At 38.5% G+C, this 14,443-nt stretch overlaps 2 protein-coding genes across 2 annotated transcripts; one reads left to right on the top strand and one right to left on the bottom strand.

The window, feature by feature from the left end:
* Positions 1–2,385: 2,385 nt before the first annotated feature.
* LOC126792412 (zinc finger protein JAGGED-like) lies at positions 2,386–5,373 on the bottom strand. The gene is made up of 5 exons (XM_050518836.1): positions 5,352–5,373; positions 3,949–4,113; positions 3,468–3,599; positions 3,111–3,195; positions 2,386–2,986 (listed from the first exon to the last, which is right to left on the bottom strand). Exons 1-5 carry the CDS (start codon positions 5,371–5,373, stop codon positions 2,386–2,388), a joined length of 1,005 nt encoding a protein of 334 aa, XP_050374793.1.
* Positions 5,374–8,013: 2,640 nt separating this feature from the next.
* LOC126791980 (50S ribosomal protein L15, chloroplastic) lies at positions 8,014–10,291 on the top strand. Its single transcript, XM_050518488.1, has 4 exons — positions 8,014–8,160; positions 8,256–8,598; positions 8,711–8,862; positions 9,903–10,291. The coding sequence occupies exons 1-4, from the start codon at positions 8,095–8,097 to the stop codon at positions 10,113–10,115; spliced, it is 774 nt and encodes a 257-aa protein (XP_050374445.1). The 5' UTR covers positions 8,014–8,094; the 3' UTR covers positions 10,116–10,291.
* Positions 10,292–14,443: the final 4,152 nt, after the last annotated feature.

Consider the following 14,443-nt stretch of genomic DNA (forward strand, 5'->3'; position numbering starts at 1 on the left):
AACCAATTATTACTGTTTAGGCATTTAAAGGTTTACGAAACGATTCTAAATTCTTTTCAAGGTGATCGTTAAATCAAGGAAAGGAATTATCTTCGGGAATTGTGGAATTACGCTCAAGTCATTAAGGTGAGTAAAATCTCACGTATTTACGAATCTACCCTCGCGGTGATTCAATATTTTGCAAGGGTATTTAATAATGAATTACGAACATGTATACAATATAGTGAACTACATATATACTGTATAAATGGTAATAAGTATATATATATATATATATAGTTCATTATGTTATGTACTGTTATTAATTCATTAGAAACGGTCATTTCAATGACGAGAAATTGTGTATTGAGCATGTGTTTGTGAAATATGACATGTATAGGATATAGTAAACTATATATATATATATATTGTATAAATGGTAAATAAGTATGAATATATATAGTTTTCTATATAATATACAGTTATGAGTTTTATTGCGATTATATCGAGCATAATTTTGAAACGTACAATATGATGTGTGATTATTGTACGTGAGTTTAACATTGAGTTTGTTAAAAAGCTAAATTGGCTTTGGACGTGATTTAGTACAATATGATGTGAGATTATTGTACATGTTTGGCAAGTCGGAACCTAGCCTTGGCCGGGCGAAAGTTACGATACAGTTAGAGCTCTAGTCTGTCAGCCATAGTACTTCATGTGAGGTAACGGGTGGTTATCTACTCATGAGTACTCAGATTGTTTTGGATGTTGGGTAGCGGGTGGTTACCCAATATCAGCGTAGTACTGCATGTGAGGTAACGGGTGGTTATCTGCTCATGGGTACTCAGATTGTTTTGGATGTTGGGTAGCGGGTGGCTATCCAATATCAGCGGTGTATTACGAGAGGGGTAACAGATGTGTACCAGCGTTCTTGGTACCCGTATTATAAATGCATTTAGGTAACCAGAAGGGTTACTTAATTTCTCATGAGCGTTTTATTTTATATTTCTTTGGGACAACCAGATGGGCCGTCCATTGACTCATGAGGGCATTTATATTGTTGATTGTGATTTTTCGTATATATTGATATGCGAACTGTATTGTCATTTTACTCATACGAGCTATAAGCTTACCGGGTTTGTGTTTACAATCCCGGTGCACCAATTCAATGGTGTATGGGATAATTCCGCAGGTACTGATTAGCGGAGATTGAGTGACGACTCCGGAGATTCGAAGTCGTTCGTATCCTGTTCGTGGTGAGATTTCTGGCGTGGATTTGTGTGAGAATTTGAGTGAATTTATTTGTGAGCTTTGTGAGAGTTGTGAGGATTATTACATTTTCCATCATATTGTAATGTCGAATTATAAATTTGGTTTGTAATAATCGGGTTGACTGAGTTGTATTTGGAACTCAGAGATGATCCGCTGATACACTTAACGATTTCAATTTATTTGAGATTATTTTGTGTTTAACGACTTTAAAATTTTGAGTTTTTAAGCTCGAAATTTTGGAGTCGTTACAATTGAATCTGAAACAATTCAATTCTTTGCACTGTGCTTTGGAGTTTGGACTCTCCGGAGGGATAGTTTGCAAAGTGGATCTAACAGACACTAAAAATATACTTTGATTGTTTTCCTTGTGGTGTGTGAAGAAGTTTTGCAGGAAAAAGTAACAATGGAATTGTGAGTTATCAGCAGCAGGTCATTGCCCCCTACAGTGCAAGCATGGTGTGACACAGTGACTTACATAAATCTATGACCCAGCACAACCAGAAGATCCCCATTTTTGGGCAGAGAGTGACCCCCTCTTTCTTCTTACGGTCAAATAGGTGAATCCATCAATATACTACTATTGAATGCTCCACAGAAAAAGTCATATGAAATCGAGTCATAGAAGGCAAAGGTTAAAACACTCAATTATAGCATGCAAAACGAACTGGGAATGCAAAAAGGGATTGGGAACTTTTAGTTCGTTTCTAATTGGCTGTCCCACAACCCCTCCCTTTCTAGTTCCCCCCTCTTTTCCTTTTCAGACTTGGGAGTCCGCAGAAATACATAGGTCACAACACACAGAAGAAACCCAACGCCCTCTTCCAAAAATCCCCACAGCTTGAAGCCAAACTTGCTGAGCCTGTCCATGACCTCTAAAGCTGTCCTTTTAGTCCAGTCCTTCCTGTAGAGATTGAGAAACAACAAAACTCAATCTCTCTCTACTTCGATCTTCTTCTTCATTCTACATATTCATGACCCCATTTTGTCAGCTTCTTTTGAGTCTCTCATCTCTCCCTATCGATTCTGCGTGGCGTGTCACCAAATACCCTAATAATACTATTTCACAGTTCAGACTTACTTACTACTATGACTCTACTAAAAGGAAAAGAAAAAAAAACGATTTTAAATGATTAATTAGAAGCCATGTTGAAATCGGTTGATGGAAGGAGGAGGAGGGGGCTGTGTTCCTGAGTAGTTCATCGACCCATCCCTGGCTCCACCACCGCTGACAACGCCTCCTCCTCCCGTTCCAGTCAGCTCCGGACTCAGGCTGCTACTTCCTTGTCCAAACCCGCCGCTGTGCGTGACCGGAGCACCAATACAAGTATAGCTATTGTACCCGCTGTTGTTGTTCATGTTGGCCTGAAGATGATCTTGAACACCGGCCGTGGCGCCATAGCTGGCATTCAGGTGATGGCCGTACTGGGAACCACTGGTGTTGCTACCGCCGAGGACATGACCGACGTAGTAGTCATTGTGGTGTTGATAGTGTGAAGAAGGGTAGGACATGGGGCGTGAAGGAGAAGAGTATAAGTAGGGCTGCGACGGCTGCGACGGCTGCACGGCTTGAGGTGGTGGACCTGGTGCCGCTGCTGGTGGCGGTGGTATGAGTTGTGTGGAAGGAGAACCAGAAAACATTCTTGCAGGGAATCTCAGAGGCAATGTTGTTGGGTCACCGGGAGCTCCTGCAATTGGGTGGGGGTACCCTCCTGGAGGCGTCATCGGATGGCAACACCTAATGTCATCAAAAGCCACAAAATTTGATCACCAATTAATCACCAAAAACATCAAAATGGTGGAGGGAAATTTCGTGTAAAAATCTACGTGCATAATTTGCTAATTTTGCAATTTTCCATTACCCTAAATGAGGAGGGCCAGGAGCGGCTAGGTTATCGTTGTTGAAGACCAGCTGACGAGCACGGTTTAGTGTCTCTGTCTCCCTCTCTGTAAACAAAGAACCCCAACATACGAATCAAATCAAATCACATCAAAATTTCCGCAAAGACTTTCTCTAACAAACCCAACTTTTGTTTTTTTTTCCATTTGACATGACCACTCTAAAGTCGTCGTGGCTTAATCGATCGATCATCTGACCTGGCAGTACCCCAATCTTTTTCTCATATCAATTTTACCTACCTTCGAGCTGTAAGCCTTTGAATAATAGAGTGAAAGAGAAGAATGGTGAAGTGACATAATATAATCAAATTTGGACTTGCCTTGGCGGTGGCGGTTCATGTGTCCCCCAAGAGCTTGAGATTTGCAGAACTTGAGGGAACAAAACCTACACTCGTAGACCTTCCCACTCTCGTCTTTTCCATCTTTTCCGCCGCTTTTCTTTTTTCTATAGCCTGCAAAACCAGCCAATCAATCAAATCAAGGCTTCCTTCGATGAGATTAATCCTAGCTATAGCGCTCAACCCTAGCTAGCTGAAATTAAGTACTTAATTAATTACCCAAATCTCGTATATAGATAATTAACACACATCCGTTCTTAGGAAAACGTTAATTTATGAACCAAAATCTCCGTGTCCGAGTTAAAAGATTTTCACGATTTCAAGATTGTAACTTGCGGGATGAGCTAACAACTCTAGAGTTGACAGGAAAAAACTAGGAAAAGAAACGGGAGCTCTGGAAAACGAAGAAACAAAGGTTCAGTTTTGACCGGCTCTTTGGTCTGAAATTGGTGTATACTGATACCTGAGGAGGAGGAGGCATCGCCGTCGATGACTTGTTTACCGTTTTCTCTGTCTCTGTCTCTATCTCGATTATGATCATCAGGCAAGTTGTTGAGGTCCAATGGATTCCTGCAAAACAGCAAAATAACAAATTCCAGTTTAAAGTTAACGATACACTCCAGTCGTACTTATTTGGGTTAATTAAAGATGGAGTTGGATGAACTAGAGGGGAAGTGATCGAGTTTGAAAGGGGTGTTAATTAAAAACGATGATGACTTACATGATACCGACAGAGAGAGACAGAAATGAAAATATGAAGTAAAAGCCCGAATACAAAGCTAGCTATATGTATCTCTCTCTCTTCTCTGTCTGAGTCTCTCTCTCTCTCAGATGAGATGTGGGATGGGGTTGGAACTTGGAAGTGAGTAGTAAAGCTTTTAAGAGAGAAAATAATTCAAGGGACTTTGAGTTGGAGAGTACTGCAATGAAGAAGCTAGTTGAGTGATGGTGGAAGATAAAGAGCTTTGAAAGTTCTCTATCAGTTTTCTCTGCCAAACCCTTTGGAGTTTGGACTCATCTCCCTCTCTCTCTCTCACTACACTATAAATTAAATTCAAAAGGAACAAAGGACGACAGTACTGGGTCTCGTGACTTTAAATCGGCTTTAGATATGTGGAATTGTTTTGCATATCGGAAATTCTATAAATACAACCTATTCGTTGAAGACTGATAGATTAATCATTAATAGTTGTATAGTTCATACAACATACTAATTCCACTGCTTCTGATTCTGAGATACCAGAAAACACCGGCTACCTTATTGCCTGAGACACTTAATTCCTTGTTTGCTCATAATGTCCACATTTTCAAAGTTCAGAAGACGAAGATTATTGCTCTTCACCAGCGGAGGTGATATATGTATGGGAATCTCATATAGCTAGCTATAGTATTTGTCTTTGTGCTTGTCCTGTACTAGCTTAGCTCAGCTCTAGCTAGCCAGGCATGTATATAATTAAAGACGAGCCAGAACCAAAAGAGTGAAAGATGATATTTATAAGCTGTGGAGGTTGATCAGGCAATCAGGGAAGATATGCATACTATACTTACTACTGTTGTGAATGACCAGTAGCTACGATCATAAATGTTAAAGATGTAAATGTATATAAGATCCGAACGATATGTAGATCGACATAGATATATATGATGTGTTTGTATAGTTTATGAAATGAATGGTCCAGAGTTTAATGCCCAAAGCTACTAAGCTAACGACTAAGGGCTCCTGGGCATCATTGTACCACTTTGACTGCCATGCATCAAGGAAGTGTTACTATCAATGTCTGATTATCAATATTTTCATGATCTAACTTGGGATGGGCTCAGCCTCATCCCCACCTAGCCTTGTCTTGTTTTATTCCTTACTAGTACCTGGGTTTTTGTTCGTAGTCATTTTCAAACAACGTCGAGATTAATCAAATTAATCGAGGATCGATTGAGACTATATATGTGAATGTCCCATCCAGCCCTATATTCATATATTTATGTCGATGAACGAGTACTGGATTAATTGTCTTAAAACGTCGTAATAATGCAATGCAAAGTTACTTTAGACAAAAGAACCCGAGCCCTCCATACCCACTATGGACCATATATATGATTATGGAGGATAATGTTTAGCTATGTACACTTTGCATTACAACATGGACGGTTCGGTACGAGTTTGCAATTGAATCTAAATTAATCAACTGCCCTCTCTTTCTAATGAAACATCTTTGTCGATACCGAAAGGAGATAGAGACAGGGATCAAATGTTTGAATCCCTCATACATATACATGAGAGGATTATGTAGCTAATAGTTGTGTAATACTTATGTTACTAGACAGCTTAGTGAATCGGACGGTTGGGAAGCTCTATGCAAGATGGATGTTGACTTGGGGATCGATGCAATGTGCGCATATGATCGATCGACATGATATATCCTTTGAATTAAGCGACTTGGTTTTGTTCTATTGATTATCATGGAATCTACTACAAAATATAGCACAAGTATGCGGTAGCACTCCGTGCTTATCTTCCATCTTTCTACAATCCATGAGGTTTTGCTCAACAACGTACATTGTGTTAATTGGTTTGATCTTTACGTCAGGGTGCTAGCTAGGATGGGATCTTTCTTGAATAAGCCGTGCCCTAGGCACTATTTGCAATTTAAGTCCAAAACATACTTCTTTACCTATAATCACCTCAATCAAACATAAATGAACAAACTAATTAATTATTACGTAATTTGAATAAATAGAATATTACATAACAGTAGTAGATCTCGCCGTGTTTTTCACGAGACCGTTACACGTGAAAAAAAAGAGACCCCAGCATAGTACAAATAATAACCTCATTTTCCGTCAATGTTTCCATGATAACTAAGGTGAGTGTCTCGTATCCTTAATTTTGGAAAAATCATAATATAGGTATAAATGCATAAATATATATTCAGGTGGTTGATGGACCACTCTACATATAGCCTCGAGGTGGACTCATGATTAAGATTTCAAATACAAGTTTGTGAGGTCCGTCCATGCAAGCATGCATAAGCCGTGCATCCAAATGCTGAAAATATTGTTCAAGTGGTCCTCTCCCGTCTCCAGCAAACACCAATTTATATGAAACCATCTTCTTCTCTTTTCTCCTGTACTTTAGCGCAAGCTAGATACTCACCTTCATCTTCTTACATTATCCCAGTAATCATCGTTTCAGTCATGCTTTCCAGTCACACTTTCATACATCTCTTTCTCCGGCGCAATCGAATTCGATCGTGGAGCCCAGATCGAGCTGTATGTTACTGTTTCAGATTTATTGATATCATACCCATCGATTGATCAATATTGCTGTATGAATTTATGAAGCTTGTAAGTCCAAGTATTGGCACGCACAAAATTTTACGAAAAAGACGCTCGAATAAAGTTAAGGGAGGGAATCCATAATCCATGTACTAGTTGGAGCAGACTGCAGATCGTAGAAGCTTAAACGTTTATTCTTACTTCATTTGTACTGAATTTACATCATTGCCTTAGTGTTATCTAAAGCCCGCTGCTTCTGGTCACTGATATACTCGTATGAAGCTTTCGGCTCCAGTAAAACATCAGGCCCAAATAATGAAGAAAAACTGCATCGTTAGTTTGATATTGAGATTTGAGCAAAATAAGTACTTAATTTTATTATTATGTGTTGTTTTTCTGTCGGGTACTGTAATCTTTGTATAAGATGCTTCCTCGTAAAATTTAGTTTAAATAACTACAATTTTAAACAGCAGATGTGATCAGGGTTATTTAAAAATTATAATTAAGTTTTTTTTTTTTTTCAATTCAAACCCAAACTTCAATTTCGATTAATTTCAACAGTGCTAACTGAGACAAGCTAACCCCTATCTCCTAGAGTCATTATGTATATGAGAGCACGGGTATGAATTGTATAATAAATAGTGAGAATTTCAGTTCTTTATACTAAGGAGTAGTGTACAATTTAATATCTAACGAGACACAACATTTTTTTTGGTAATGAATAAACTTCATTAAGGGACCCGCCCAAAAAAAAAAGCCCAATAGACAGGCAAATACAAGAAGATGAAAAATAAGATCACAAATCAACTAGCACGAGAGCAAACTAGCAACAGACAGCTATCTTGAAGCAAAAAGCTGAGATTCCGAACACTGTCGGAATCAGAGACTAAGCACCGGGAGGGCAGGGGAGGCCATCGTTTCGGAGAACGTGAGTCAAGGATGGTGGTGGATGATTAGCCCAACGCAGAGGAACCACCGATCTTGCACCAATCGCCGCTGCTATATGAGCCGCGCGGTTGGCCTCTTTAGGAATCCACTCCCATTTGATACACCATTTAGTTAGAGTGTTGGTACAACTCTAGAGTGACCCAATGAGAACGGTTAAGATTGATGATTCTAATATAGATGCATGGTGGTCAAAATACATAAACGGGTGTAATTTGTGTAATTGCACCTCGTCTAGGAGCACAAGCCAGGCCCAAATCAATCAAATAGACCAAAAAGGCCACTAACCAGTCCACAGCGCTTGCCCAAGAGAAGAGGAAAATAGAAGAAAGGATAAGCATCTGTTTGTGTCGCTCTCCGTTGGCTAAGCCAAGCTACACTCGTGTTATCCATGGCAGCGTCCCCGCTCTTTCTATCTTCAACCTCTGCCCTGCGTTTCCCTTCTTCCCCATTCAAGGTCTTCGTCAATTCTCCATCTCCGCTTATTTAATTACACCAATTCTACTTAATTAGCTCAAAATTGCACTCCAATTTTATTTTATTTTTCCGCAGGGAAATGTCAGCAACTTGAGACCAAGTTCATGTTCGATCCCCTCGCTCAAGACGACCATAATCCCGAGAAGACCGCTGGTCATTGTCAGCAAGGCGGCCGATACCGCAGTCGGGGCTCCGGTTGGGAATGTCCGGTTCAGGCTGAACAACTTGGGCCCGCAACCCGGGTCCAGAAAGAAGGGCAAGAGAAAGGGGAGAGGTATTGCAGCTGGCCAAGGCAACAGCTGCGGGTTCGGTATGAGGGGTCAGAAGTCCCGGTCCGGACCGGGCGTCCGGCCTGGGTTTGAAGGTGGACAGATGCCGCTCTACCGTCGAATTCCGAAGCTTAAGGGAATTGCTGGAGGTATATGCAGGCCACGTGTTTGATGAAATGCTTGAATGGGGTTGTTGTATCTGTTTGGAGTTGGTGCATTGCTCGAAATGTCGAAAATGTGTGATTGTTTATGTGTGTGTAGGGATGCAAAAGGGGCTGCCTAAATATGTGCCGGTGAACTTGAAAGACATAGAAGATGCCGGGTTTCAAGAAGGAGAGGAAGTTTCGTTGGAGAGTTTGAAGGAGAAGGGGTTGATCAACCCGTCGGGCAGGGAGAGGAAACTCCCTCTGAAGGTAGTGCTCCTCTCTCTTGATTTGTTTAATTTATGCCTGCCTTGGTTTAAGATTTTAAGCATTGTTGTCTTAGCTATATAAGTATGGGAATACATAAGTTTACACATGATGATCGTACTGATTTATGCTATTTTGGTTAAATAGAGAATGGATCTGCAGTAATTCTTGGACTATCTGTACAAGTTCACTTAGACTAAAGTTAATGAGTTAGGCATACCGTCCTTTGTAGATCTAGCCACCGTATTAAGTTAGACTAAATCCTCATCATACTAAGTTAAACTGATTACACACCAAATTGGGAAAATCACATATGGTGAGACACCTTGTATGCTGGTACAATTGATGCCAAAGAATTCTCTCAGATGAAGTATTTTTGAGCATTTAGATGATTATGTAACTGTTATGGCCACTTCCTTACATGTGTGTGCGTGTGTTATCTGAACCACGATGTTTGAATAACTTTGTTGTTTGTGATAACTTCAGCACTTGGCTGTTGCCTCTTTAAGCCGTATATGTTTTAGTTTAGTTTTCTTTTGCCTCTTTAAGCCATAAACTTCAGCACTTGACTGTTGCCTCTTCTGTTATCACTTCTAATAAAGTGTAGATTGTTTATTTGGTACCACGTAGTGGATTTTTGCATGTTTCTTCTTCTGCTGAATCGTAGAATATTTGGTCCTCTATAAAGAGACTGATACTTTGAATGTGTTCTTAAATTTCTAGCCAAAGCTTTTAATCCAGTTTTGATACTTTGATGGCCTCAGATAACATATGAAATGCTTTCTAATCCTGGAACCTAATTCAGCTTCTTGCTGACCTATTTGATATGACTGACAGATGCATTGAAACTTTAACTGAAACAACTATATCGTACTATAGAAAGTTAATAGTACCATATGGAGCATTCTAAGTCCTGCTGCCCAGTAATTGTACTTAGCATTTACCTTTTATGGGGGTTAGTCCGTTGTCAATGTGCATATTGCAATTCAAGTAGCTGGAATTGTATGCTGATTTAAATTCACTCGACTCCTCTCTTTCTTAAGATTCTCGGTGATGGGGAACTTAAAGTGAAGCTGAATTTCAAAGCTCGGGCCTTTTCTGCAGCAGCCAAGGAGAAGCTTGAGGCTGCTGGTTGTGATCTGACTGTGCTGCCTGGCCGGAAGAAGTGGGTAAAGCCATCAGTTGCAAAGAACATTGCCCGTGCTGATGAGTACTTCGCCAAGAAGAGAGCAGCAGCAGCAGCAGCTGCTGAATGAGACTCTTAGCTCACCTGTTTTCAGTTCCTTGTCCTATGCCACTCACATTTTAGGGCCATTCATGCATGATGTCTGTGTAATGTACAAGTAGGATTTTTAATTGTGAAGCATCATTATTGTTTGCATCCCTAACAAGGAATCATTTTAGGATTATATATTTATGATATCTTTGCTGATGAACTTGTCAGAATCAACCTTGCTTTCATGCCTAAGATACCCTTTAACTCGATTCGAATTCAAGTCAATTTTAGTGAGTAGTGGTATTATTGTTGAGTGGTGCTCTATATATTTAAGTCATAGTGGGATCGTCACGCCCATGTTTGCTTAATCATAAGAAAGAGAAGGCACGGGATTTTCTGCCGTTTTGTCTATTGACTTGGATCTATGCCCTTAAAAACAAGGGCAGTGATAGACCAAACCCAAGTATGATGGCCATACTGACGAAAGTCGTGAAACGGAATCATTCGTGTCTCTGTCTGGACACAGCATGTGAGATCTTTCACAGCAGAAAAGCATGTCAAAGCCTCAAAGCCTTTCCTTTCCTGACCACCAACGTCTGGTTTCTTACAAAAGCAGTCTTTGCTGTTACTCAAATATCTTCCTCAGCTAACTTGCTCAATCAGGAAGACGCAGCTGAATTTTTGTTTCTTGGTAGAGGTTATGGAACTACTAGATATTGTTGAAGGTTAAGACTTAAGAGCCTTGGATACAAATATTTGTGCTTAACTTATTACTTATAGCGCATGATTTAACTCATTGCACCAGTATTGATGTCTTTTGACTCGATATACTATTGAGTAATCGAGTTGAATTGTGTTGTTTTTATTGATCAAGTATAATATTACGCTTTATTTTTGTTTTATTTTATATGATCTTTATGATCATTTGAGTCTCGTGCTTGTATTGGTTTATACTAAATGAATTTGTTTCGTTCTCCCAAAAAAACCCACTAATTCTTTTCCAGCAACCCACCGGAACTTATTAGATCATTTTGCACCTGCGATGTTTCAACGTTTTCAGTCATTTGATGCAAGTTAGTTACCGGATTTGACCGTTTGAAAAACCCAAACATAATCCTCACTAGATTGAACGATGGAAAGTTATTAGAACATCATAATCAAAATATGATCGAGTATTCAAGCAGTCAATATTACAGCTCAATGAATTGGAGTGGTGGGGAGGATTCTCCGGTCCCTGAGATCGGATCTAAAATCTTAGGAAAATGATAGCCTTGTGGGTCCAAATCCCCATTATATTTGGTAGTTGTCAATTGCTCCAACTCCCACATGACCCTAACATAATACGTGGCTAATAGTGTCATTTCACTTCGCCATCGGAACGCCGTGACAGCCTTTTACAGCTCTTCTTGTTGGGCATCTGATTCCTTCTGCATCAAAAACATGACATCTCGCGCACGATTATTATGCTCTACGCGGTTTAGTTAGTTCTAGGCGGATCGGATCCAGAACAGTTGGATAGTTTCATAATCACAAGGTTGATGATTTCTTTAATGAATAGTGGATGGACACATGAACAACATTGAATATAATTATAAATGAGTAATGACTAATGACATATCTGCCCTCCCTGCGACTGATACCGTCCAACTAAATCGGTTATGGTTCGACATAAGGGTTCCCCAGTTTGGCGAAGGTGAAACTGAGAAGCATGTAGTAGTTACTGTCGGTGAAAAGTTCAATCGAAGCACATGGTTTCGCTTAGTAGGTTCTACTGTTGTACTTCTAGGTTCCAGCAAAGCTGCTGTTGGTTTGACTTTGAGCTTTTTACTTTTACCTTTCGAAACGTGGGTGAGGTACTTGCAGTTGCAGTCTAGTACTACCGCGGATATTTATGGCGGGAAGGGTTAAAAAACGGTTATTATTTACCGCCCATAGGTAGTTGCGCTACTACTCGGGGCCGGCCCCGAGATACACAAGATATTTTCACATCTTTAGAGATACTTGTTGTAGAAATGTAGAAATACTAAATTATACATAAAATAATTTAGTGATTCACTATCATCAGAACAGTTACATCATGATTTTTTTTTGGTCAATACGTAAATTTCATTAGAAACAAGAACAACAGCCGAAACAACCAACACCAACAACAACCGAGACCATTTCTGAAAACAAAGCAGTAAAACTACTGGGAAAGAACAAGCAAAACTAAGGTGGCTTCAGGCTGTCACACTGTAGAATTTTCAGAAGGGAGTCTAGCGGCCTATTGGCCCAATCCGAGGAACACTCCCTCAGCATGGCAAGCTTTCCAGCTACTTCAGCAACCCGGTTTGCTTCACGTGGAATCCATCTCCACCGAAGAAAGAATATGGTTGAAAACTTCCTGATAATCTCCTTCAATAATAACCTTCTTGAGACTCAAGTGGCCGGCTAACTGGACTCCCCGCAATATTGCCTCAGCCTCTCACACTGAATTATGAGAGCCTAGAAAACTAGCACCCGAGAAAGTTCCTAGTCACCACCCCAATGCCATTCTTGCCTCCTTTCCAAGCCGCATCAACATTTACCTCAATAAATCCAGGCGGAGGGGGAGACCAATTTTTAGTCATCACCTTTTCTTCCCCGAGAGGAGACCCAGATCATGATATTTTTCTTGCAATAATATCTCAACAATGGTACCGTAGAATTTGTTTAGTGGTGAAATTTAGCATTCTGTAAACCGTAATTCTAAGGAGCGGGTAGCCAGATTAATTGCAGAAAAGTATTATGTTTGCATGGATTATAACAACATACAATTAAACCAATTGAAGTGTTTTCAAAAATATATATATGTTTTCATTCGTTATTAGGAAGTCGTCACTCGTGAGTCAATTGCATCAGATTTATTTATTTTATAAGAAAAGGTGTGTGTGCATATAAATTTCTCATTTGAGTTGGCTGACATTAGAATAATTTCTCGTATGAGTCGGCTAGCACTAAAATAGAATTAAAACAAAATGAATTTGGATGTGTAGATTTCAATTTTATTGAACTGTTTACTTACAACATAGAATTAAAACATAAGCAATACTAATTACGATTAATATTATTTATTTACCATCAGAATCATAATTAAAATTAATTTGATTATTAAAATATATATATATATCAATAAAATTACTTATTTCTTTTACTTATCAATAGTGTTACTGTGCTACACTAATTTTTACAATCAGAATGACATACAAATATCACTACACCAATTTTATTTTCATTTAATACTCAATAAGACATATTCAATTCCAACTAAATTTCATTTGTCGATTATAAATTATGTAAATAAAAAAATAAAATTAAAAAATATTATTAAAGAAAGAGAATAACTGACTTTAATTACTCCCGTAAAATATCTGTGATTGTTTATTTGTGGGTTTTAACAACTATATATATATATATATATATTCTCAATTTGAGTTGGACAATTTGAAAATATTCTCAATTAAATTAGGTTAGTTTAAGTAACAAAAATTGATATCCGAATTGATGGAGAAATTGATTCTGATACCCACTCTCCCTTCGATATTAAGTTAAGGATTTTAGCATGAATTGATTTATGATGAGGATGTGAGACCCACATTTATTTCAATTCTCATATGTATTAGTAAACGACCAAATTCTCTTATCTCGTAATCAATTACTCTATTTTTAATTTTATTCCACGTTATAAAACATGCTATAAACTTACCACCTCTGAGACACAATGAGAAACTAATGCTTTTGACTAAGTGATGTGGTGCTCTAGGGGTGTAAATGAGCCGAACCGAGCTGAATACTGAGTTATTAGTTTTGCTTGTTTTTATTCGATTGAGCTTGAACAAGACTAAAATTTGATTTTTGTGCTTTTATGTTCAAGCTGGGCTCGGTTTGAAAACACTTGAGCTGGGCTTATGTCGAATCGATCATGCTTGAGTTATATGAAATTAAAATTTTAAAATTAAGAAATTAAAAAATAAAATAAAATATCACACAAAATCTATTTTATTTGTAATAAACTAAAAATAATAAATTAAACTCATTATTAAACTTAAAGTCTTTTTAACTAATTATTATAGAAACGAGACTTTCAACTGTTTCGAACTAATATTATTTTTTAATATTATTTCTTATTTTAAAATATTTATACCATATATATACTATAAAAATTAATAAGTCAATCTTGAGTTAGCTTACGAGTTAAATGAGTCGAATGAGCCAAATACTTGTCGTTTAAACTCGGTATATTTTCAAGGTTGAGCTAAATATTGAGTTTAAGCTTGACTCATTTAATTTTACGAGTTAGAGCCGAACGAGTTAAAAACGACTGAACATAAGTCGAATACGAGCTGCTCA

Source organism: Argentina anserina, chromosome 4, assembly GCF_933775445.1.
Source record: "Argentina anserina chromosome 4, drPotAnse1.1, whole genome shotgun sequence".
NCBI lineage: Eukaryota > Viridiplantae > Streptophyta > Magnoliopsida > Rosales > Rosaceae > Argentina > Argentina anserina.